The sequence below is a fragment of the Solanum lycopersicum genome, chromosome 3, assembly GCF_036512215.1.
Source record: "Solanum lycopersicum chromosome 3, SLM_r2.1".
Lineage (NCBI taxonomy): Eukaryota > Viridiplantae > Streptophyta > Magnoliopsida > Solanales > Solanaceae > Solanum > Solanum lycopersicum.
This window is the reverse complement of record NC_090802.1, coordinates 66966396-66990367: the sequence shown is the minus strand read 5'-3', so window position 1 is coordinate 66990367 and position 23972 is coordinate 66966396. Positions and strand designations below refer to the sequence as shown.

The 23972-nt window shown below is 34.8% G+C and overlaps 4 protein-coding genes across 16 annotated transcripts; 3 read left to right on the top strand and 1 right to left on the bottom strand.

Annotated features, from left to right (window-relative positions):
* The first annotated feature begins 1775 nt into the window (after positions 1-1775).
* Positions 1776-8041, top strand: LOC101253877 (uncharacterized). Of its 4 annotated transcripts, none has more exons than XM_004235505.5 (13): positions 1776-2465; positions 3283-3435; positions 3538-3750; positions 3833-3922; positions 4033-4149; positions 4514-4783; positions 5187-5343; positions 5431-5508; positions 5878-5978; positions 6229-6399; positions 6701-6775; positions 6982-7089; positions 7557-8041. In XM_004235505.5, exons 1-13 carry the CDS (start codon positions 2085-2087, stop codon positions 7875-7877), a joined length of 2235 nt encoding a protein of 744 aa, XP_004235553.1. In that variant the 5' UTR covers positions 1776-2084; the 3' UTR covers positions 7878-8041. The 4 variants fall into 4 exon arrangements, with proteins under 4 accessions (XP_004235553.1, XP_010318474.1, XP_010318475.1 ...); XM_010320172.4 differs by having other exon boundaries at positions 1782-2465; positions 7560-8041; XM_010320173.4 differs by having other exon boundaries at positions 1839-2465; positions 7572-8041.
* Positions 8042-9238: 1197 nt separating this feature from the next.
* Positions 9239-14154, top strand: LOC101254180 (sm-like protein LSM1B). The gene is made up of 5 exons (XM_004235506.5): positions 9239-9778; positions 12590-12658; positions 12738-12853; positions 12947-13009; positions 13742-14154. The coding sequence occupies exons 1-5, from the start codon at positions 9718-9720 to the stop codon at positions 13817-13819; spliced, it is 387 nt and encodes a 128-aa protein (XP_004235554.1). The 5' UTR covers positions 9239-9717; the 3' UTR covers positions 13820-14154.
* A 608-nt stretch (positions 14155-14762) lies between these two features.
* LOC101254465 (uncharacterized) lies at positions 14763-19112 on the top strand. Its single transcript, XM_004235507.5, has 5 exons — positions 14763-15272; positions 16268-17186; positions 17568-17663; positions 18297-18433; positions 18736-19112. Exons 1-5 carry the CDS (start codon positions 15052-15054, stop codon positions 18902-18904), a joined length of 1542 nt encoding a protein of 513 aa, XP_004235555.2. The 5' UTR covers positions 14763-15051; the 3' UTR covers positions 18905-19112.
* Positions 19113-19353: 241 nt separating this feature from the next.
* LOC101254773 (exocyst complex component EXO70A1) lies at positions 19354-23300 on the bottom strand. Of its 10 annotated transcripts, none has more exons than XM_069295662.1 (4): positions 21005-23300; positions 20176-20330; positions 19723-19807; positions 19354-19617 (listed from the first exon to the last, which is right to left on the bottom strand). In XM_069295662.1, exon 1 carries the CDS (start codon positions 23043-23045, stop codon positions 21219-21221), a length of 1827 nt encoding a protein of 608 aa, XP_069151763.1. In that variant the 5' UTR covers positions 23046-23300; the 3' UTR covers positions 19354-19617; positions 19723-19807; positions 20176-20330; positions 21005-21218. The 10 variants fall into 10 exon arrangements, with proteins under 10 accessions (XP_069151763.1, XP_069151766.1, XP_069151764.1 ...); XM_069295665.1 differs by having other exon boundaries at positions 19723-19804; XM_069295663.1 differs by having other exon boundaries at positions 19354-19804.
* Between the last annotated feature and the right edge of the window lie 672 nt (positions 23301-23972).

The window sequence follows — 23972 nt, the reverse complement described above, 5'->3', positions numbered from 1 at the left end:
TTAAATTTTCTGATTTCAAATTAGGAATACGTGAATATATTAAATATTTAATTTTATAATATTAAATATGTTATAAAAAATTAAATAACAAAGTTACTTAAAAAAAAGAAAAAACATTATTCTTTTTAAATGACTAAAAAGTATAGTCATATTGCGGATTGCCAACAAAAAGACAAGAAATTAAACTCGATAGTTATAAAAACATATATACTATGATATATTAATAATGTGTTAGATTTAAGCTTTTTTAATTAATAAAAAATGAATATATTTTAATTTTAAATATTTTTTTGTTCTTTTATAACATAAATTTCATGGGGAAATGAGTTTTTGTTTCTTTATATAATAACAAATAAACAATTAACTATAATTTAAACATGAAATAATAAGTGTATAACAATTACTTGATATAATAATAAACAAAATATTCAAATATATAATGTCATTGTTTATTAAAAAAAAATAATAGAAATTTATATTCACCACTGACCAGCATGATATCACAATTTGCGCAATTAATTATGGGTAGGTGAAAAAGTGGCACCAATTATTGAGGGTTGTAGATCGATTTTTATTTGACACGAGGAATATATTTATCTTAATTACATGTCTATAAAGTGTTCTTTCACGAAATTACCGCATCTTTAATTATTTATTAACTTTTGAATTATTACTTACATTAAAAAATAATAATTAATATAAAAAAATTTATTATTTTATTTCTATTAATTATAAAGTGGATAAATTAAAAAGTTAATATTTTTTAAGAATTCTATTTTTTTAGAGTAATTAAATAAGAATATGATAAAAAATTAATTTTTTCTTAATTTATCAAATAAATAAATAATTAGAATGATTATAAAAAAATAATGAACAAATAATTAATGAGAGAGGAAATAGTAAATTAGAGCAGTTTGTCCATTCAATAACAGCAAAAGAGTTGCTTGTCCTTTTCTTGTAATTCGAAGTCACCCAAACAATGTTTTATTTCTTAAAAGATATTTTGGAATATTTTACTCATTAGTCGTTTGGTTGTTGGGAAATTTAATTTCAGTGCAGAGAAACCATATGAAGTAATGCAGTAATTAAATACTTTTTTTAAAATAAAAATATAAATCACGTGTAAAATTTTAAGAATATAATATTTAAAATTTATTTATATAAATACAAGCCCATACTCTAAAGATTGAGAATGGGGTATTTTATCTGTACAGTATTAATAAGGGGATTTAGTGTAATTTTATAATTAAAGCTCAATTTCATAAAGTCATTTTTGATAGATTTGGTGCTTACAATAAAGAATATCCAAAAGTCTGAAAAGGAAAATTGAGAGAGGAAAGGAGCAACAACACTGAAATAACATGAAATGAAGGAGCAATAAACAATATACAAAGGAAAGAAGAACAAAAGAAAAGGTTTTTAAGTAACAGAATCGTTAATGACCAATTAATTTTTTATCCTGATTCGCAATTTTAAAGATCATATCCAAGGTTACGAGATCTTCGCTGTGTTATGTCTTGTCAAATCACCTTTATGATATATACTCATCTGTCATACCAACTCAACATTACTTTTCTCAACTTGTCCATCATATAAATCATTCCTATTTTATTCTGATATTTTCATTTCTAATATTATTTTTTCTTATACGTCCATGTGTCATATTGATTTTTTTAATTTAATGATATGATAAATATATTAAAATATTTTTTAATGTTTAATATGTCCTCCATAAAATTATAAGAGGATAACTTTTACTAGAATGTGGTTCCATTATGGTTGAACCTATTAGTCTATTGCAATATAATATGCTAAAGTCTATCCTAATTAGTGAACATGCTTAACTTGTCGTCTTAAAGTTGACCACAACGATTCCATATGTCTTAATCAAGTCCTCCTGTTTCCTTTACCGTAATTATTTGTCTAATTCATAATTCATAATAGAGACCTGACAAGAAGATTCATTTCATCTTTCCATCTTCCACATATCTCTATCTCCATTAATGCACTACAACACTACATTTTCTAGCTGCTTCATCTGATTCTGTTATATTTTCCTCTGTTTTTTCTGCTCGCCGGAAAGTATGGCGGATGAGTTTGCATCGTCGGTAGATATGGGGCTTCAGTTAACTAAACGGATTTACTACGGTAAAAATCCGCCGAAGCCACTTGTAATGGAGAAAAAATCATCTGAGATTAATAACTTGCCGACGGCACCTATGGTGTACGCCGTCGTTAGGGACCCATCGATGGTGGATAATCCTGATATTCCGAGCTATCAACCGTATGTTCACGGCCGTTGTGATCCGCCGGCGTTGATTCCGCTTGACATGCAGGGGATCGCAATGGAGGTTGATTGTTATATGGATACTGCTTTTGTAACGGTCAACGGAACTTGGCGTGTGCACTGTATTGCTTCTAGTCGATATTGCGATTGTCGAATCGCTGTACCAATGGGAGAGCAGGTTTTGTTTCTCTATCTGAATAGCCGCTCACAGATTTACTTGTTTACTTTTTCTACTTCATGCAAATAATACTGATATTTTAGTTTAATCAGTTGTCTGGACGGCTATTTGGGTCACTAATCTTTTATCTCTTAAACATAACATAGTGAACTATAAGCTTAGCTTCATGGAGAGACGAGCATTTAAAGAATATTAGTATTAACTATGGTTTTTCCGTCTTTCTTTTCTTAAGCTAACATTTGTAGCAAAAGATTGTATATTTGCATTAATTCGTACTCAAAAGAAAGGAACAAAAAGCAGACAGACAACAATACCCCACATTTTCTCTTTTGATATGCACACATCAGTTGGAAGGTTTGTAGACTTTTAGTTGTCTGAGATATCTTGATGGCCTAAAGTAAACAAGTTAATTTCCTCATTGGTCAGAATCATGTCTGCGCTGAATAAGCTGGCCTATCAACAAGATTACTCTGTCATACTCCGAATTATAGGCATTGAAGTAACGGAGAGAAAGAGTCAAAGAAAAAAGAATGGCATATACTTATATGGATAATTGGAAGGTGGCAACTTATATATAGCTATGGAAATTTTACATTTCCATACCCTTACCTTTCCAATATACGAGATATTTGTGTCCTCCCAACTGATTTAATATTTATGTCATTCCAAATGTTTACATGACCTAGACATGTCATTAAAACAAACTAAACGAATATATGATATAAGCATTTGACTGTATAGTTTAAGTTTTGATTAGTGTAGCATACGATGTTTGTCATTCTGTTATTCTTAAAATACTATCATTTGTCTAACACAGGGTTCAGTTCTAGGTGTGGAGATTGAAACACCATCAAGATCGTATTCCACCTTATTGATTGAATCAAATGATACCAAAGATGCCGGTTTAGTAGCCAATGCTAAAGATGGCTTCTTACTAAATCGCCGGATATACACATTAAAGGTCCCTCAGGTGACTACCATCTCACACAACCAAATTGATTATCTATCTTTTCTTCATTCCTGTTGAGTTTCAAGAAAGGGGCTATATTTGTCTACTTTTGGATCTTTCAAGGTTGCTGGAGGTTCTATTCTCTCCGTTAAAGTCAGTTGGTCACAGAAAATACTGTATCAAGATGGTCAATTTTCCTTTAGTATACCTTTCAGTTTCCCGTGGTATGTCAATCCAATTGCAAAACTATTGTGCAAGAAAGAGAGGATTCGGTTGAACGTGAACTCTGGTATGGGGAAAGAGATCATATGCGGAAGTTGCAGTCATCCTTTAAAGGTGAACATTTTTTAACCTATCTAGTCATGAATATAACAATTGATAACTTTTTTTTTAAAACCCTTTTTGTTATTCTTCCCAGGAAACAAGACGTTTGGTTGGTACTTTAGGATTTTTATATGAGAGTGAAGTTCGGGCATGGTCAATGGATGACTTCAGTTTCTCCTACAAAGTAAGACCACTTCCGGTTGGACCTGCTTTATGAAGTACTCTTTGTTTTTATTGATCATTTATTTTGATGAGCTTCAGAAATCGTCACTTATAGTTGCATAATATCTTTAGGTTCATTCAAGTGAGATCCTTGGGAGTGTGCTCCTGAACTCTGTGTCTATGCTTGATGTTGATCAAAGAGAAATGTTTTGCTTCAATCTATACCCACCGGCTGTCAATACAATGAAGGTTTGTTAGCCTTGTTACTTAATGGTTTGAATGCTACCCAGATTTTGATCAAAATGTAATTTTAACCTGTGATCCTTGTTAGACTACACATGTTCAACTTAGTGTTGTTCTTGATGTTGTCATACATATTAAGCTAAGATCCAGCCGAACCAGGTTAAGCCTGCCAAATCAGAAAAATAGGCGATAATTGTCAATATACAAATGCAGCTTTTGAAACATCTAAACTGCCTTATAATCAATTTATGTTTACTTTTGCATATGTCAAATTGTCAATATACAAATGCAACTTTTGAATTTATTTACCTGTTTGTTATCTCTCTTAGGTACTTAAATGGCATATGTACTCCCTTTTGTTGATTTTTAGGTTTTCAGGAAGGAAGTGGTATATGTTGTTGATATAAGTGCGAGCATGCAAGGGAGGCCACTTGAGAATATTAAGTCTGCACTACTGGCTGCCCTCTCTAAACTCAGTCCAGCAGATACTTTTAACATCATAGCTTTCAACGGGAAAAGCTTATTGTTCTCATCATCCCTGATGCTGTCAGGGAAGGAGTCAATTGGAAAAGCAACTCAGTGGATTGACCAAAATTTCGTAGCTGAGGGAAGTACTGACATTTCACTGCCTCTGAACCAGGTTAGAAATGTTACTTTTCTTTACTATGGACTGGTATGATGCTGCTTATTATTTTCCAAAGACAAGTATCGTGTGGAAAGCAAAATTAAGTAGAACTTCAGTTTTGGTCCTTCTAAACTCAGTGACAAAACATTTCTGTTCTTTTGAACTATAATTATGTGTAGAAGATACATGTGATAAATTGAATAATTAGTTCATGTGGGTGTGATGCATCATTATGTTGATTAGCTCTAACTATTTGACCGTTCTATTCCTTCTATTTTCCAATTTTTAGTTGCACCAGCCATGTATTATTATGTTGATTTACTTGGCAAAAGAAAATGCAGCATTATGTTGATGTCACATTTTTTTGGCGCATTTACCTAAGTCTCATAATCTGTCCTTGCAAATTCATCCAAGTCAGGCAATAGAGATGCTATCGAAAAATGGTGATTCAATTCCTCTTGTTTTTCTAATTACCGACGGGTCTGTTGGAGATGAAAGAGAAATTTGTGAAGCCTTGAGAGGAAGGTTGATGAAGAGCGGTTTGAATTCTCCGCGAATTTCGACCTTCGGCATTGGTGCGTTTGTTTTTCTTTGACATTTTTAATGACATTTCTCTCCCATGCTTCAATAGCGATTTTCAATACTATATTTATGTCTCTCAGGTTTATACTGTAATCACTACTTCTTGCAAATGCTTGCTCAAATCGGAAGAGGTTACTACGATGCTGCATATGATTTAGGTGCGCTTAATTTAACAATTATGCATCTTAGTATTTCTGTTTAATACGATGCAATTAAGTGCATGTAGCTTGTAAGAATTTGTTTTTCTGCCCAAGTTTCAACAACCTATTCAGAAACTCTCTGATGGTTACTGAACTGTTGTAAAAAAAGCCATTCATAGACTTATTTTACATTTGAGTTTTTTACTCTCTATCTAGGATAACACACTTTAGAATGGAAATCACTATGAATGGGATTACTTTCATATCTTCCAAAGCCGAAAAAGTTATTAGAGTATTATTTAACTTCTATTTAACACCACATCAGATTGGCAGAAGTTTGAATTGCGAGTTATGATTTTAGTTCTTCACATCAATTTCCATGGTCAGATTCAATCAGTTCTCGGCTGGAAAGACTACTTAATGGGACATCATCGGTTATTCTCGCAGACCTGAAAATCGAAGCTCTGGAAAGTCTTGATTCATTTGAGGTATATACACCTTCAGATTCCTTATGTATTCTGAGTAGAGATAAGGATGTACAAAGCAGCATAAGTAGCTGAATATACCCGTTGTTGCCTTCCAAAATATCACGGCTTCATAAAACTTCCACTAAATGATACACTGCTTAATTATTTTTCTTTTCCCGTGTATAGTTATGATATAAAGTGTAATATGTGCCTTTATTTTTATTTTCCTCTGCTGCTTGTCTGACAATTGTAATCAATGTTCTTATTGCAGCTATATCCATGTTATCTGCCGGACCTGTTGTCTTCAAGACCACTGATTGTCTCTGGCAGATTCATCGGGACCTGCCCTGGTTCTGTTAAAGTTAGTGGCACGCTAGCAGATTTGAGCAGTTTTGTGGTCAATGTCAAAGTACAAAAAGCAAAGGATCTTCCTTTGGAAAGAGTAAGGTCTTTCATCTTGTATTCCTTACTGAAATGTTAATTTGATTTACTTATGCTGAGGAGAAAGTCAAAGAAAAAGTACAGTGTGTATGTGGTGCTCCATCTTTACCTGGATTCTGTTCTACGCGTTTTCTCTACAGGTTGATTCTATGAACTATCTAGCATTCTTATTCCCCGTATTAATCAAACAGATATCACGTTCGTATTTTTTTTGGTCTGTGCATGCTTACATGAACCTTGCTGGAAAAGTAGAAATCTGCACTCTTCTACCATTAGAACTTATGCTTGTTCCCTTTATGCAGGTTTTTGCAAAGAGACAAATTGAAACAATAACTGGGAATGCCTGGTTTTCCGGAAGCAAGCAACTAGAGGAGATGGTCTGTTCTAATGAATCTTAATTCTTATAGTGCTGCATAAAGAAGTTCCATACATAATCGCGTGATTGCAAATCTTTATAACATTAAGAGATTTATATTCGTTATACGCCAGTCCCTTGCACTAATGTTACTTCTACGACTGAATATGATGATTATTTTTCCTTTTATGGTAATTGTGCTCACTTAAACTATGTATCTGCTTCTAGGTTGCGAAATTGAGCTTGCAAACTGGGGTGCCTTCAGAGTACACCAACTTGATTTTGGTTGAAAATTTAAAGGAGAAGCAGACGTCTAAATTAGAGACAGTAGATGAGGTATGTGGTTTGGTTGGTTTGTCAATGTACTAGGTTAACTGTCTTTAAAATTAGAGAAAATCATCTGATGAGGTTTTAACACTATCCATCTTTTGTTATTTTTTATTCGCGTGCATCACTTCCTTAAAGTAAAATTTGTGCATTTGTATGCAAAACATGCATACCAAATACAAATTTGGAGTCTAAGGATTAGAGTTTTTGTACAATGCTCGGAAGATCTACTTTGTACATTAAATGTATTGGTATAACGTAGATAAGTGCATTAAATTACGTCTGATTCATAAACTTTATATTGACCTGTATGAGGTAATTATATCTAGACATATACTTGTGTTAAATATAGACTATAGAATTCTTATGCTTGTGGAACTTCAAAAATACATTTGTTCAAACAACAGTAATGCACTCTTTTAAGCTTACAAGCGGAATTTGTTGATGAAAATAAAAGCTCTCGTATTGATTGATAGAAGGCCTCTGATCAGTTGAATGTCAAGAAGATCATATACCTTCGAGCACTCGGTGTTGGTTTTGGGAACTTGAAGGCAACTGCAGACAATCTTCCTGTGGAAGCAGCAGAACCTAAGTTGCATGAAACATCAGAAATGGTATTTGCCGCTGCTTCAAACTTATGTGGCAAATTATGTGACTTTTGCTGTTGCATGTGTTTCATACAGTTCTGCTCTCGGGTTAGTGATCAATGTGCTGTGACATTAGCACAAATCTGTACAGCGCTCGCTTGTTTTGAGTGTATTAGTTTTTGTTGTGAAGTATGTGGAGACTGTGGCTAATATATTACCACAGATGTAGCAGAAATTAAATATGGTTAGACTGTCACACTATTTATATGTATAGTTGTATTCAGATGCGGACCCACACCATATGGTGGGGGTGCACTTGCACCTTGTAACTTTTAAAAAAATTATATGTATATATGTATATCTATTTTGAAAAACTGGTAGAAATTAAGATATAGGTAACAGTGCATCCATAAAAAGCATAAAAGTGTCCTAGTGCAATAGGTAAAAGCTAGAGTTACCAATTTCTTGACCACTCTAGATGCAGTGAACTTCTTGTAATAAAATTTAGAGGAAATAAAATATGGAAGCTTGAGAGCACTCACTTACGAGTTATTATAATTTGTCTATCGATTTAACTTATATAATTGACATTGTATCTGTTATATATATATCTACATGTCATAAAAGATAACACTGAAAATCTTTCTTTTATACCAAATGCCATGTTTTTATCCATGGTGAAATGTGTGAATATAGTTCATAATGCACATCAGCATAGTTTCATGTTTGTGTATTTTTTTTTTTAATTTAATAAAAAGATATATCTTATTCACCAACATTAGCTTATTTCTAAAAGCAAACGATTAATTTGGAAAGAAATATCCAATAACTTCTTGTCTAGCCAACTAGTAATTATATTTATATCAATATTTAAATTTTTATATTCCCTTATATTTTAAAATTTTATATTTCTTTCAAGTATCAGTTAAAATCCACAAAGAAAAATGTATGACATGGATCTCGGTTGGGCCATCTCAAATGGCGGGAGTCGTATGCGGGGAGACCCGCACGTACAGGATCTGGTTGAAAAATCGACTTTCAAATGAAATAAGCTACTATAATTTTCTTTGTCGTCAAAGGAAAAGTGAACTTCATCAATGGTAGCACTAGCCATTTCTTCTTCAGTTTGAGAATTTGCCTTTTTATTGCTTGAGGCCTGAGCGACTCACTTCGTTGATTTGACTTCACATCACTTTAAATGTTAATAAATTCATTAACTCCGTCATCATTTTATTTTATACCCTAATATTGAAAAATAACAATTCTTTCACGATGAGACATTACAATAGAAAGTAAGTTAAGATCAAATATTCCTTTTGTGGCATACCACGCTGTTGTGACAAAGGGCGGAGCTACTCTTGTCCGAGGGGTGTTCAATGAATCCCCTTCATATGAAAATTACGTTGTATAAATATGTTTAATTTAAATAATTATTAAAATTCTTAATCAATAACAAATCAAGTTAAAAATCAAGTGATGACTTATCATGCTATTTGACGAGGGGCAGAGGAGCTATCCTCGCTCGAGAGATATTATACAACACTACTTTGCTAAAAAGATTAGTTTATATAAATATATTATATTTTGATTGATGATTGCATAAACTATGAATCTTAAACGGAAAATAAAAAAAGAAGCAAGAAGTAAGAGAGACCCCAAAATTTTTTAAGGGGTGAACTATAAATAAATTTACAAAAGTAGGCCGGGTAGTTCTCAATAATAAGAATCGGAAAGAGCAGTAAAGCGTATGACTCCCCCAAAATTTTGGGGATAGGCCGAATTTAGGGTTCCTCCCGATCTGAGCAACCAAAAGTCAACAAATTCTTTTTTTTCAAGCTTCTCTCAGATTTAGGGGCTTTGGAGTTTTTTCTATTTCTTGATTTAGCGCTAGAATTAGGATTTTAGTTTATGTGTTCTCAGTGAAGCGGCGAAGCTTTTGTTAGGGCACTGTAAAGCGGGTAATCGGATCTGCCAATGCAAATTGAATTGAAATCTCAAGAAGTTTCGGTGATTTTTGGGATACCGAAAGCGTTAAACTGAAAGCAAATCAATGTCTTGGGCAAGTCCAGAAGATATCTATACCTCCACTTCTCTTGCAAGTTATCTCGACAGTGAGTTTTTCTTCATTTCTTTATACATTATATGTTAAAGAAAGCTTTATATGTTAAGTGCTATTAAAGTTCTCTAGTAGTTTTGGTGTTCAAAATCTAGTCTTGCTATACTTCCGAGGTTCTTTTGGGCTGAATGGTATTGGATTGTTTCTTCTTATTTATTTTAATTGAACACATATGGTTGTCTGTTTGTATCTAGTAATCTTGCGTTGATTCCTGAATTCTGATCATAGTACATTAGTTTAACATTGAGATGTAAATGTTTTTTCATGTATGGGGAGAGAGAATACCTAGAAGATGTTGGTTGCATTATGAGAAAAAGTTGAAAGTGCACATCTTTTTTGGGTTCAAAAGATAAATTTCAGCTTCAATTTGTTGTCTCTTTTTGACTTGATATGAAGTTTGGAGAAGTAAAAAGATTTTTTTTGAATGTTGTAATCTTTAACTAAAGATACGTGGAATGTACCATAATGTCCTTTAATCGTGTAGTATTAAACATGGCACGTGGAAAAATAGAATAAGGAGTCGCCAAAAAAGAAAAGAGAAATTCTTTTTGAAAATTAAGACAAATAAATTGAACCAATGAAGTATATCTTATTTATAACACTGGTAGATTTTCTCAAAGTTGTTAATACAAAAGGAGGAAAAATCAACTATTTTAAGCCTTTACAAGTCTAAATCTTAACCTTGTTATCCTTCTGGGTGGCCTAGTAGTTTGGGCATGGGACTTTCATGTTGGAGGTCTCAAGTTCGAAACCCTTTATAAGCGAAAGCAAGAGGTTTACCTGCTGGGTTGAGCTTGACGCACCTAGTGCGGGCTACCTCTCCTATGTGGTTTGCGAGCTATTGCATAGGAGCTGGGGTTTGACCCTTTGCGCTACGCTGCTGTAGGTTTCTCTTGTCATAAAAAAAATAAATCTGAACCTTTTTTTGCTAAGCCAACTGCAACCATGTTGCGTTCCCTGTAGACGTGCTTTATGGGAGATGTCCGATGTATACTCCATAATGACTAAAGTGCTGATTTTTCACTGAATTCATATATTGCGCGGGAAGAGGAGTGCTTCCTTCTTTTAAGGCGGAATAGATCTTTTCTACTGCTGCAGGGGTCAAAGAGCCACAATAATTGTTTGTGTTTCCTTCTAGTGACAACTCAAAATGAAAGCCTTAATGATAAAAGAAAGTTGCTGCCAAGCCCAAGTCACTTGTATATTTGAGTGCCTGAGTACCACTTTTTTTTTCCTGAGAATTAAAGGCGCATTCAAGCACTCAATTATACAAAGGCTTGCGCTTGAAACCCTACCTTATTCAGCAAAATCAACTTTCTTAGTAAGTCTTGTTGTTATCTTGACATTTGTGCAAATTGTAGAAAATACATGGTTCACAATTTGTTTTTTTGCACCCTAGGGTGTGATTAGGTCAATGAAGTATGTGCAGACTTTGGAGGCCAAAGTTCAATATCCAATAGAAACAATAAATATTAGGTGATTTTTACCCTTCTAGTTAAGTCTCTGCGAGCAACTGAGCATAGTTATCCAATGGTTTACTGGTGGGAGGTAGTAGAAAGTACCTAGTTGAGTAGCTGAGGTGAGAGCAAGCTGGCGTGGAATCTACCGGTATAAAAAAATGAGTTTCACCCTTTCTTCGGATGCTCCTGTGTTCTTGTCTTGGCTGCTTGAATGATAGAAACCACGATTATTATGGGTATATATGGTCACTATTTCCTTCTAGAGGAAGCTATGATACTACTTATTCAACCAAAGAGGCATGTTCCTGTAAACTGAAGAATTAGTATTTCCGTCTCTTGAGCAATTAGTTAATGCGTTACAGTGGTGCTTGATTAATTTTTTTATATATATATATGTATAGGAATTGTAGCGAGTGTTATAAAGGTTGGCACCCACAATAGCATACTGACTGCTGATCAGTTGGTCAACTGACAGGCTGCCACACCCAACACTGGTTTGAATACCCTGAAATACAATTTGTGTTCTTCTTCTTTTTTCTTCCCTTTTTGCCTTTTCCTTTACTTCTCTTCTTTCTTTCTTTATTTGTTTGCTTTTTAGTTTTTATTTTCGTATTTAAACTCTTCATCCTTTGCCACCCATCTATTAGTTTATTTATCTTAATTATTTCTTCTTCTTTTTTTCTTCAAAATGTCCAAATATTAAGTGGATGTGATTTTATTCTTTTTCCCCTTTTATCCTTTCAAAGTACATTTTGTCTATTTTTATTCTTCGTTTCTCTTTACCAATTTTTTTTTATTATTCGTTTCTTAATCTTTTAAACGAAAGCAATAGAGTCGAGGGTCGTTTTGTGCTAGTTTATTAGCTTCTTTTTGTTGGTTATCATGATTTATCATTTAAGTATCTTATGATTAAGGAGGGGTGCGATGGCGTATTCAAAATTTTTTAGTTTTCTTGTACCTCATTTTGCAGCAGAATTTGGTTGAATCATATAAAATTCATTTTGATTAGATAATCATATACTTATTTGTGTACCAAAATATTTGTGAATCAACCCATATTAGCTCAAAATGGACTGAATTGGATGAGTGTATGCCCAAAGTTAATGTCCATCACTAAGTTTACATTAAATGCAGTGGCATCCGCAACCTTAAATCCTAGATTTGCCTCTGATAGGAGCTAATGCTATAATACGTGGGGTGCCTGGTACTAAAAGAAATAATTGGGGCACTACTTTTTCTTATATATAAGTCCATGTGCTATTAGATTGATAGCAATAACTTAACCTGTTTATTGATTTACTGGATCTATTTCTTGCTTTTCTGACTCGACTTATTGTCCCTCTCAGAGAAACTTCTTGTGCTGTTGCGAGATGGGCGAAAGCTTTTAGGAATACTTCGTTCTTTTGACCAATTTGGTAGGTTTTCTCCTGTCATTACTTTCTATTTCATGGCCGTGGTTGACCACCTGACAAAAATTCCATCTGTTATTTGTAGCTAATGCTGTTCTTGAAAGTGCATGTGAGCGTGCTATTGTTGGTGATCTATATTGTGATATCCCATTAGGTCTCTATATTATACGTGGGGAAAATGTTGTGTTAATTGGTGAACTGGTATGTCTTGATTTCTCTCTCAATACAAAAGTTCTGTGCTATCCCCATAATTGTATATCCTTGGGCTAATACAATGTTGTAATTATTTGTCAGGACGTGGATAAGGAGGAGCTTCCTCCCCATATGACACGTGTTTCAGAAGCTGAGATAAGAAGGGTAAGATCCTGTTATTATTAGTTTCACTCTTTCAGATGCTTAATGAACTTGTTGCAAGTGCATGACTTGTGAAGTTTGGGGTGTAGGGCAACTTTTATTGGAAAGACTATAAATTGGTGAATGTATAGTCGGAAGGAAAAAAAGCTGTAGGTATTTTGCAAAGTTTTGGACATTTAGGGATGAAAAGTTAATTTTTGATAAATGGTGGTGGGGAGTGGAAAAGATATAGCTGAAGGTATGAAGTTGCAAAAAGGTTAAGCTTTACACGCCCCTTTAACAATGAGATTAACCCTTTGTCAAAAATATAAGGATAAGCTTGTACACGAAATACAGTGTGTAGCTAGCTTTTTTTCCTTTTAACACGGACAGAGAAATTATAAAGCTGAAGAAACAAACAGTAATCTTCGTTAATAGAATGTGTCTTGTGTATGACTTGGTATCTTTATGTGTGCATGTTTTCATATTCTTTCTAAAGAGATAACATTTCCATCTTTCTTGTTTATAAATCTAATCTTCAAGTACAAAATCATGATTTACTTGATGTTAACCGTTGGTTGATGGTTCACTGATTTATTTAGTCATAGATACGAGATGTTAGTATTTAGTGTAAGACTAGTACACATTATGGAGTTGAGGAGCCGGACCACTTTATATATGATGTGTATATATTTTTTATTGAGACTTTTAATTTGTTTCTAATTCATATAACGTATGCATCCATCCATCCATCAGGCACAGAAAGCAGAAAGGGACTCTACAGATCTTAAAGGTTCAATGAGGAAGAGGATGGAATTTCTTGATATGGATTAAAGGTTTACTGTTGTTTACGATAATTCCATGTCTTCTGCAAATATTATCGCAGTTGCTGCGTGGCGTTCGTTTTCTCCTGGGATATTCTGTGTTCATTTGTAACATGTGTTTCTTTTATGATGTTTGAGTAAAGGTTACTGGTGTTAAGACATGGTGAATGGGGAAACAAGTGTTTGAGTTGTTCCATTTCCCGTCTTTTATGCTAGTCTGGAGGAATTGTAGTTTTAAGTTAGACTCTGTATATGCTGTGAAATGGGAGTTTCCGGTATTTGCTTTTTTTCCAATGTCCTTTTCTTATTCAACATTAATCAAGCGCGTTGCTCAGTTTATTTTTAGGTATGTTTATGGTTTTTACTGATTGAAAATAATTGGAATGGAAAAAAAAGGTGCATGTTTGGCCCCGTCTTAATTCAACAAAATAGAGTTGTCAAGATGAAAAAGTAGTGTTTGACAACATCAGAAGAAAGTGGAGTTGTAGTAGTACACTAGGGGATGTGTGCAAGAAATACTACTTCTTCTGAGTATATATAATATAAATCTGGCATACTTATTGCCAGCAAGTGCAAACTGAAGAAAAAGCACTGCACCGACAACGACTTTGTGGATCCATATCATCAATTCTGAGGTACGTGGAAAAATGGAGTGACAATGAGTATTCACTTTAACACCGACAATGAAAATCTGAAGCGGCTCCAATTCAGGAGGTATAAATTTGCTATACCATTACAAATTATTATTCCTTTAATTTACATATTACTAATTCATCGTTTTCGGAATGGATGAGGTTGAGCTAGGTGTTTGTTTTTATAAAAAAAAAAATTCTTCATGCACCTTACTTTTAAGTTAAACGTGTCAGTTATTCGCATACAAAATTAAATCTTATACTATACTATAATGTTATTTTAATATAATAGTATTTAAATAACCACTGGAAAAATAACACGATTATATGTTACTTTCAACATTTTAATATAAAAATTTAAAATATATAACTTTTAATTGTAAACTAAAAATATTTAAAATATTAAATTGCATGTTTTGCATAAACAAATAGTTTGCTGGGCGTACACATTACACAAGTTCCGTTTACTCAAGTAAACGAGTATTTACTAGTGAAACGTAGTCGCCAGTGGGTCCAATCTCCTCTCTCCATCACTCCGGTATTGCTGCTACTTGAGCAACAGCAGATCTGCTACTCTTTCACTCGCTGAGCTGATCTCTGAATTCGGCAAATGCTGTGGTTCAAGTCAATTGGAGCTTCAGGATTACTATTTCTACTCTGGTTATGGCTGTTCCAGACGACTGAAGCTTCAGTGCATGATTACAATGTGGAGAAATTCGTGAGCAAGGGCAATGCATTTGTGGTTCACGGAGGTAGCGAAGGAATTTACTCCTCTGTTCCTAACCTCACTGAATCTCCTTCCTATTCTTCTAACACCGACTCCTTCATTCGGTAATTTTACTCTCTCTCCAGTCAATTTTTTGGTACGATTTAAGATGAAATATTTCGAGATCTGCTCTGAGAATTGTTAATTATTGATGACGGTAGCATTCTACTTGTTCAGGTTGAATATTTGTTCAATTATAATTTTGTGAGTAGTTTTTGAAAATTTATCTTCAGTTATCTTGTTTAACCATGAAATTTTATCATATATTGGAAATCAGAAGGTCAAATATTTTCAAGTTCACGAAAAAAAGGGGCTCAGTGCAGTTTTTGGGACGTACACTCACTATTCTTCAATTTTTTCCAAGTAAAAATGCATGTTCTCGCACAACTAAAAGTTCCAAATATCTAAAATTTCACAAAATTCAAATTTTCAAGTTTTGGCTTCAAAATCTGCCAAAGGGAGCCTAGTTAGTAGGATTCTCTAAGTTGAATGTGATCCATCAGCGAATGCCTTAATGTACTGCTACGATTGAAGCTAAATTTTCTTTTTTAGTTCGGCTGCTAAAAACATAACTAACTCAACCATCAAGTTACCTAGTTAGTAAAGTTCTCCAAGTCTTATGTGATCTATTACCAAAAGCCAAAAAGTTTTAGCACTACTATTAAAGCTGTCTTCCTTCAATTTCTGCTGCTAGCAACCATAGTTCAACCATTAAGGTCAAATATTTTTGTTAATGAGAAGCTTATGTATGAAATCATAGTTGGGTGAAAGAAGATAAAACTGAATTTTGCTTTCTCACAGTATTAAGTAGTTTTTACTTAGTTTGGGCTGAATAGAGTCAGATGGATTAAGAGGATTCATACAGATGATCCAACTGCGTTGTATTTCGATTAACTTTCGTGTTTTTTAATTTAAAAGTCATGCTCCATGGAATTTAATGGGCTCATTCTTATGCATTTTCTAATTCATTTCAGACTCTGGAAATCAGTGTTGTCATTCATGTGTTTTCCCAGTTTTATGCGTAAGAGTCTATAAATTTCTGACGTCACATTTTCAACAGGTTTGAAAAGATTATATTTCGGAGGCCAAAGGAATTCTCAAATTTCAGCTCAGACCCAGTTCATGCAATTGTTTTTGAGGTGGATGATCGAGAGTTAATTGGGGGCTCTGCTTATGGTGGCCAAAGAGCTATTTGTTGCACAGCGGATCTTGCAAAACTTGGAGTTTGTACACAAGGGCAAATAATTCACCGCCCATCTGCTAGTAATCCCGGATGGCCTAAAGTTTTTAGTGCCTCATTCAGCATTGATGAAGTTGATGTAGCACTGCAGTCGAGATCAATCCCCATTACAAAAACTGGGATGTATAACGTGTATTTTATTCACTGTGAGCCAAATCTTAAGGAAATAACTGTTGAAGGGAAAACCATATGGAAGAATCCTACTGGTTACCTACCTGGTAGAATGGCTCCCCTTATGAACTTCTATGGGTACATGTCTCTTGCATTCGTGTTACTAGGGATCTTTTGGTTTTCGCAGTATGCAAGATTCTGGAGAGAAGTTATTCCTTTACAAAATTGTATTACACTCGTTATAACATTGGGCATGCTTGAAATGGCCTTTTGGTACTTTGACTATGCTGAATTCAATGAAACTGGAGTCAGGCCCACTGGTACCACTGTATGGGCTGTGACATTTGGTACAGTAAAGCGCACAGTTGCACGTTTGGTCATTCTGATAGTCTCTATGGGATATGGTGTTGTTAGACCTACTCTGGGTGGTCTCACATCAAAGGTCCTTTTGCTTGGAGGAACATTCTTTTTGGCTTCTGAAGTGCTTGAACTGGTAGAAAATGTTGGTGCTGTCAGTGATTTCTCAGGAAAAGCAAGGTTGTTTTTTGTACTTCCTGTGGCATTCTTGGATGCTTTCTTTATCGTTTGGATATTCACCTCCTTGTCGGCAACTGTGAATAAGCTTCAGGTAGATTGTTGGCTTCTTTTAGTCACTGTGATTTCATTTGTTTGCGGATTGCTAGTTAGAGAATGTTCTAGTTTCTTTACTTCTTATTTGCCTCAGGTCTTACTTTCATGAGCAGAGATCTTATTACACTTGTGACTAATAACCTAAGCCGCTATATGTGTTACATATTATATTAATCAGGAAGTTCATTCGGAAAGGTGTACTGGTATCTTTTTGTTGGTTGTAGTGCCTAATTCTTGCAATAAAGGAAGCCTTTTCCTTCCCTTATCTTAGGGCGTTTGGGGCTGGAGTCAATCATGATATGACGTCATTCAGTTATTAGTATAATTCAATTTAGGCTCCATTAGTGCTAATTCAGTTGCTGGATTTGGGATCTGACAGGCTAGAAGGTTGTTGGCCAAATTAGACATCTATCGCAAGTTCACAAATGCATTGGCTGTCACTGTTGTTGTATCTGTTGGATGGATGTGCTATGAGGTAATTTTCAATTCCTACATGATGTGGCTGGTTCTTCATTTTAGTAACTTCTGACAAGTATCTTTGTTGCCTGTTTGAAGAATCTGAGTTAATAAAGGGAAGTGGTTATAAGGACCTTATTGTCGACTGGTCTGCTTGATGTGACATGATTACTTTAGCAGAATGACTTAACACCAAAAAAATGAACATATATAATCCACCAAATTTGGCCTGCAATCCAATTTTCTGGAGAGAGGACTTAAATTTCCAATAATACAGGAAGCAGAAGCATAATTAGGCCTTTTTAATGTTTTGCAATCATTCTGTTATTCATTTTCATATGTTCAGGTCACTTAAATGTGTCAAAGCATCACAAATCAATTGGTCTCTTCCCTATTTCTTTTTACTAGTCAAGAAAGGAACTTCAACAAGTGATTCTTGGTTTGCCATTTGCGTCACAACTCAATTCAGGTTCGACTTGGGTTGTGGCACTCCATGTATTACCTTCAAGAGAAAAGGCACCTTCTAGAAATTGAGCATGATCGTATCTTATATTCATCCAACTACATCAGACATAGGGTTCATAATTTTCTCAACTGTTCCTGATAATGTATTGAAGCACAATGCGTTAACCATTTTCACCCCTTTTGGCAGCTGTACTTCAAGTCCACTGATGTGTACAATGAGCGATGGCGAAATGCCTGGATTATTCCTGCCTTCTGGCAAGTGCTATCTTTCTCTCTCCTTTGCATCATCTGCGTTCTTTGGGCACCATCTCAAAACTCCATGAGGTACTACCCAGCTTCCACCTTATTGCGAGTGTACATTCATTTTACAGAGTTTTCACTATTCTAACCCTTCTGGTTCTTATAATTTCATCATATCTGCACTTTATATCTTGTGTTTAAATGCAAACTCTCAAAATTGTATTTCCTGAATCATTATGTTCAAACATCTCATAGCATCTTTCTATTTTCATCACTATAAGAAGTCAAAATCTTATAATAGCAAGTCTTATTTACAATAATAGCCAGTCTTTTCTCAGACACGAATCTCAACTCTCACTGGTTTATTTTAAATGCTTACATAACAGATATGCCTACTCTGATGATGGTGAAGAGTTCGATAAGGACGCTACATTAACGCTCATTAAGCCGTCCCCTCTGCTGCCAAAGGATGTAAGAAGCCAACCTGAAGTGAGGCCAACATTGGGTAACAGCGAACTATCTAATGGTGAAGTTGTAGAAGACAAGACCGAGTAAAGCAAGACACACAACTTTTTTACAGTACGTTAAAGAAAGGTACCCGTCAGACTGAGTAAATTGTTTTTAGAATCATGTTATCTATGTTGTCTGTATAAAAAAAGTACGAATGTTAATCAGGAGAAGTCTTTTAGGTAAAACAAATTTGTAATTGTTGTTTTTTTTAGAAGTAATGTTCATTTATCTAATGTGATCTCTCTTGCAATAATTCTTATAGTTAAAAGGGTTTCGCTCAACCATGTAGAAGTTAAGTGTCACAAAGATGCGCGTACACGTTCACCACAAAGTGCAAGTATACATCAAGGATAATATGAGATGGTTTAAGTTACGTCGGTTTCGACCTCCAATTGCATTTGTTCGTACATGTAAAGCTATAGTAAGTGATGATATCAGAAGATAGACAGACATAAAGTTATGTGAAAGAAAATTGTATCAAAGACCTTAAAATCTATAAAATAAAAAGATCAATTAGTTGAGAATATGTATATAGATTCATAGTTGGTTTTTGCTGTTATACACGAGAGAAGAAATAATTGACCAAATTTTACAAACTCCTAAAGTAGAAAGGTTATACAGAAAGGCATAGATGTTTGATTTCCAATGGAACATTCAGGGATGTCATCTCACTAAAAGCTGGTCTTCCTTTTTCCTTTTTTTTTCCCCCATTGTGACCCTTGGAGCTCATTCAATAATGGAACATATAGGGTCTTTATCTAAATAGAAAAATAAGGATCCACGAGAAATGAGAAGTAGGAATAGACATCAAATAGATGGATTGGCAGATGAAGCCTCACACCAACTGTAAAGATTTAGTTTACCTGGATTGAAAAAGACACAAATTAGGTCGTCTATCACTTTATATCCAAGTCAAAATCCACATTCCACACTCAGTCTTCCTATCTTCTGTTGAGAAAGAAGAACAAGCACGGCACAAGAATTATTAGTTTGAAGAGTTTTTCTTAGTAACTCCTTGTAAATGGGAAAAGGGGCTATTTTAAGAAGTACTTTAAAGTGGCAACACCAGCTAAAGTAGAAAAAGAACAGAAACATGGATTTTATGCAAGTGTGGTAATCAAATCTACAAATGGTATTTAAACAGATTAGTAATTGAACATCTTGGTCAGTAAATATTCTACATTTTTTGGTAAGAAATAGAGGGTGATGTCTACTTTGGAGACAGATTACCACATTTGAGAATACACAAACAGGGAGTACATGGTGACTGGTAAGTGAAGAGGTAGCAAAAAGATGTGTGACATTTGAAGGCCCACCTTGTAAGTTCTGACCATCAGATGCAGCACACTTCAGAGTTTCAACTAGAAGGCCTGTTGAGGTGATATATTTGGAGGATAAACAACAAAGATTGCATGAATCTGCTGCACTAAATCGGATGCTCCTTGTGCTTGTAACCACAGATTAGCCACTTCTACATGACAGTGTGTAACAAACGGGGAGTTCAATTTTTTAGTTTAAAAGAACAACTTCCATGATACATGTCCAGTTCAAGCATTCCATGATTGAGAAAATCATGTCGACAGAACTAATTAGTAGCTTTTACCCTAGATAGCTAAAGAAGCACCACTGCACCAGTCCTCTTAGCTGAGAAAACAAAATACGTAAAAACTAACAACAAACACTCCAAGGAATTAGCATAGTCATACATTAAACAGTGAGATAATTAGTAATGTCCCACGAATTTCCCATGTAAAATTTAAAAATCCACGGACAATTGTTTCATTTCTGAGAGAGGCAGAGACTTAAAAAACAATAAGAAGACAGTTGGTTGCAACAATTGGTAATTTCAAGTCTTTACAATCACAAGACCATGGTTTTATTTATTTATTGTCACCTACTAAGGCCCTTGCCGTTGTAGGAAATCTGTTACATTCTTGATTTAAAATAAACTTACAAGAAGATATTCCAAAGAACAATATCGTTGCAGTGTAGAAGTCATCCAAGCTAAACTAAATTCTGGACTCAAGTTAACAAAATCATGATAATGATAAAATTTCAAGAAAGTAATCAACACAACAGTTCAGATATGGACAAATTGAAATGAAGTCTAGAAGTATGGAAGAAATACAACAACAACATGCTTACAGGGCAGAGCATCCAGAGGCAGGAGGCACTGACCCTTCTTGATTGATAACAGTTGATCTTCCTGAAGTTTTCAGCAGCCAATCACCCTGGAATACTAGAAATGGAAGTAGAAACTCGAGAAACACCAGAATGCCGTAACCTCAGCCCCTGAATAACTCCATGAAAAAAATTCAAAGAATGGCCTAAAGAACTAACTGTTGAAACTAATATTCTTTCACTGAGATCTTCTTCTTAGGTGCTGTGACACAGCGTACCCCTCAAAGAAATCTAAGACAGCATTCTCTAGGTCCTCCACAGTATACTTGATATAGTTTTCTGGATGCCTTCCGCTTTCTATATGGCTCCTGAATCGTCCAAGAAATGATCTATAGGCAGGAATCAACTTTTCGGCTATGGAAATGCGCAGCTCCTCCCTGAGCTGTGTATCTGGTATCAACCATGTGGACTGAGTCCTGTGCACCTCTTCAAACAACGCGTTGAACGTCTTGAAACGCTCTCTCAATGCACTCTTTGACACCCCCGATGAAAAACTGCCACTCACATGTAGTCCCTCATCTCTCAAACAATGCAAAACCTTCACCCAGGTTGCTCTCTGGTAACTGGTAGCAGCTTGTCTAAATTTCCCCGTTAATTTTCTCAAGAAATCATCTACAATCATTTCCCCCAACTCAGGTGACCCTTTAGTCTTATGAACAATATAATGGACATTGTTCATCATGAATAAATGAGCTAAAGAGGTATCTCTGTAGTGCTTAGACTTACCTTCCAAATTGAACTGCAAAATGACAATAATCCAAATCAAATGAAGCGCCAATGGTGTCAGCCCGTCTAGGTCCGCAAAGTCCATATCAGGGGTGTTAGGATCACTTGAATACCTTGATCCCGTCGATGGCTGTGAAACAATCAAATCACCCAATGTCTTCTTATAGTCCGAAATTAGACTTATATAGTTCATGACATACCTAGTTAAGGGATGAATTGTCCCTCCTGGAACAGGGACCTTCGAAGGTTCACGGAGTACAGCATTCTCAAATTCCGACAGTATCCCTCTAGCAGCCTCCCCTAACCTAGACAATATCTCTACTGCCTGAACTCTAATTGATTCTGAAGATTTTGACTCGAAAACAATCTCAACATCAGGAAGTAAATCGGATAAAGCGTCATGAAGATCCAATATCTTAAACAACTTCTCAGGCGATCGCCTGCTGATGCTAATGGCTTCAGCGAAATTGAATAGCTGTATAGCTGGTCCTTTAATAGTCTCCATAAAGCAAGCATCATCAGTCACCGTGCCCAAACCCTCGAAGATTTGCTCACAGAGTTTCTTCTCGCTAGCGAAGAGTATGCGAACGCATACTTTGGCAGCTCGTATCCATCTTCGGATCTTTGTTTCCAAAGTCTCCCAATCAAGTCTCTGGATATCTCCGATGCTGAGTTTCTCTATTCCAAGCTTGCGGAAGCTCGACTCCACAGCGGACTTCCGTACACTACCGTAGACCTGAATACACTCCCGGAGATATCCAGCGGAAATCATTCGCTCGGCGATACTCCGGAGATCATATATTGCTACGGGCGGCATGAGATCAACTTCGCGGATACTGCTAGTAGATCGATAGCTGCTGCTGCTACTCTCTTGATGTTCCAACTCTTTGGTGAATGAATCATCGTCGGTAGGGGTATCATGGTAGTCTTCCACAGGCAACTGGAATTCGCCGGAGTGGACTGGAGAAGGACTAGGGTCAGTTAACGAATCAGCCTCGATTGCATTTGTGTGAGCAACAAGTATGCTACGAAACTCATCCTCAAGCCGAGCCATGGCGATCTGGATCGCACTATTAGCTTTATCTTGGTCGTCGGAGAGTGTTGTGGACTCCATTGACCGTTGGATTTCATCGACGGCGTGCAAATACCGATTGATCTCGTAACGATCGGCGTCAAATATCATTTTCTCTCTAGCTTCTTCCGACACCGTAGAATCCCACCGGAGAATTATCTTCTCAGCTGACTCGAACGCTACGGCGTCGTTCTCTGGTGCTTCCATCGATAAGAATCCAAATTTGAAATTCAGAATCTGGTAAAAAGCAAAAAAAGGATTCGAGCTTTTTGGTGAAGAAGATGCAGAGAATTATAAAGATGAAGAAAACTGAAGAATCAAAAAATGGAAGCCGATAAATTTTACATGTTGAATTAATTAATTAATCAATTCTGCAGTAACAATAATATATACTATTAAGATGATTAATTACGGTACTGTTATCACTATTTCTCAACTCATCTTAGTATAATAATAACACATTAGATGCTTTAATTATTATATTACTAATAAATTTATGATAGTAGTATTCAATAACATATAATCTTATATTAATTAAAAGTTATTATATTTTTTGCCTTTATATATTTTATATATAAGAAATACTTTTGTAACTATTTTATTATCGATTGGGTAATAATATTTAAGCTGCATATTATATCTGGATAATTAAGTGACTAAATGATTAATAATTATAATATATTTATGAATGTTCAGAAGCAAAATGATCAAGTATTATATTTCAATTAATTGATAAATTAAATATACTTTATAAAATATTGAAATATCTAAAATAAAAATTCACCAATAAAGAATAACCGAGTCTAAAAACAGTAGGTAAAAAAAACTTGCAAATTTTAAGTTAATTCTAATAGTAAGACATTGCACTCTTGTTGACCAAGTTTGGAAAATGTAGCAATTGTTGACAAGAAATTACTAATATTGACTACTTCAAAACTGCAGTTTTGAAAAATAAGCTAATTTTGAGATTAACTAGTTTAAGTTTGAGATTTTTTTTAAAAAAGAGTCAATGCCATATTGTATACATATTTTTAACAAATAACGAAAAATTAATATTTTTGCTCGTACTTGATTTGTGGGATAACAATAAAAAATTCAAAACAAAATTAAAATTATTCTATTTTGTGTTTTGAT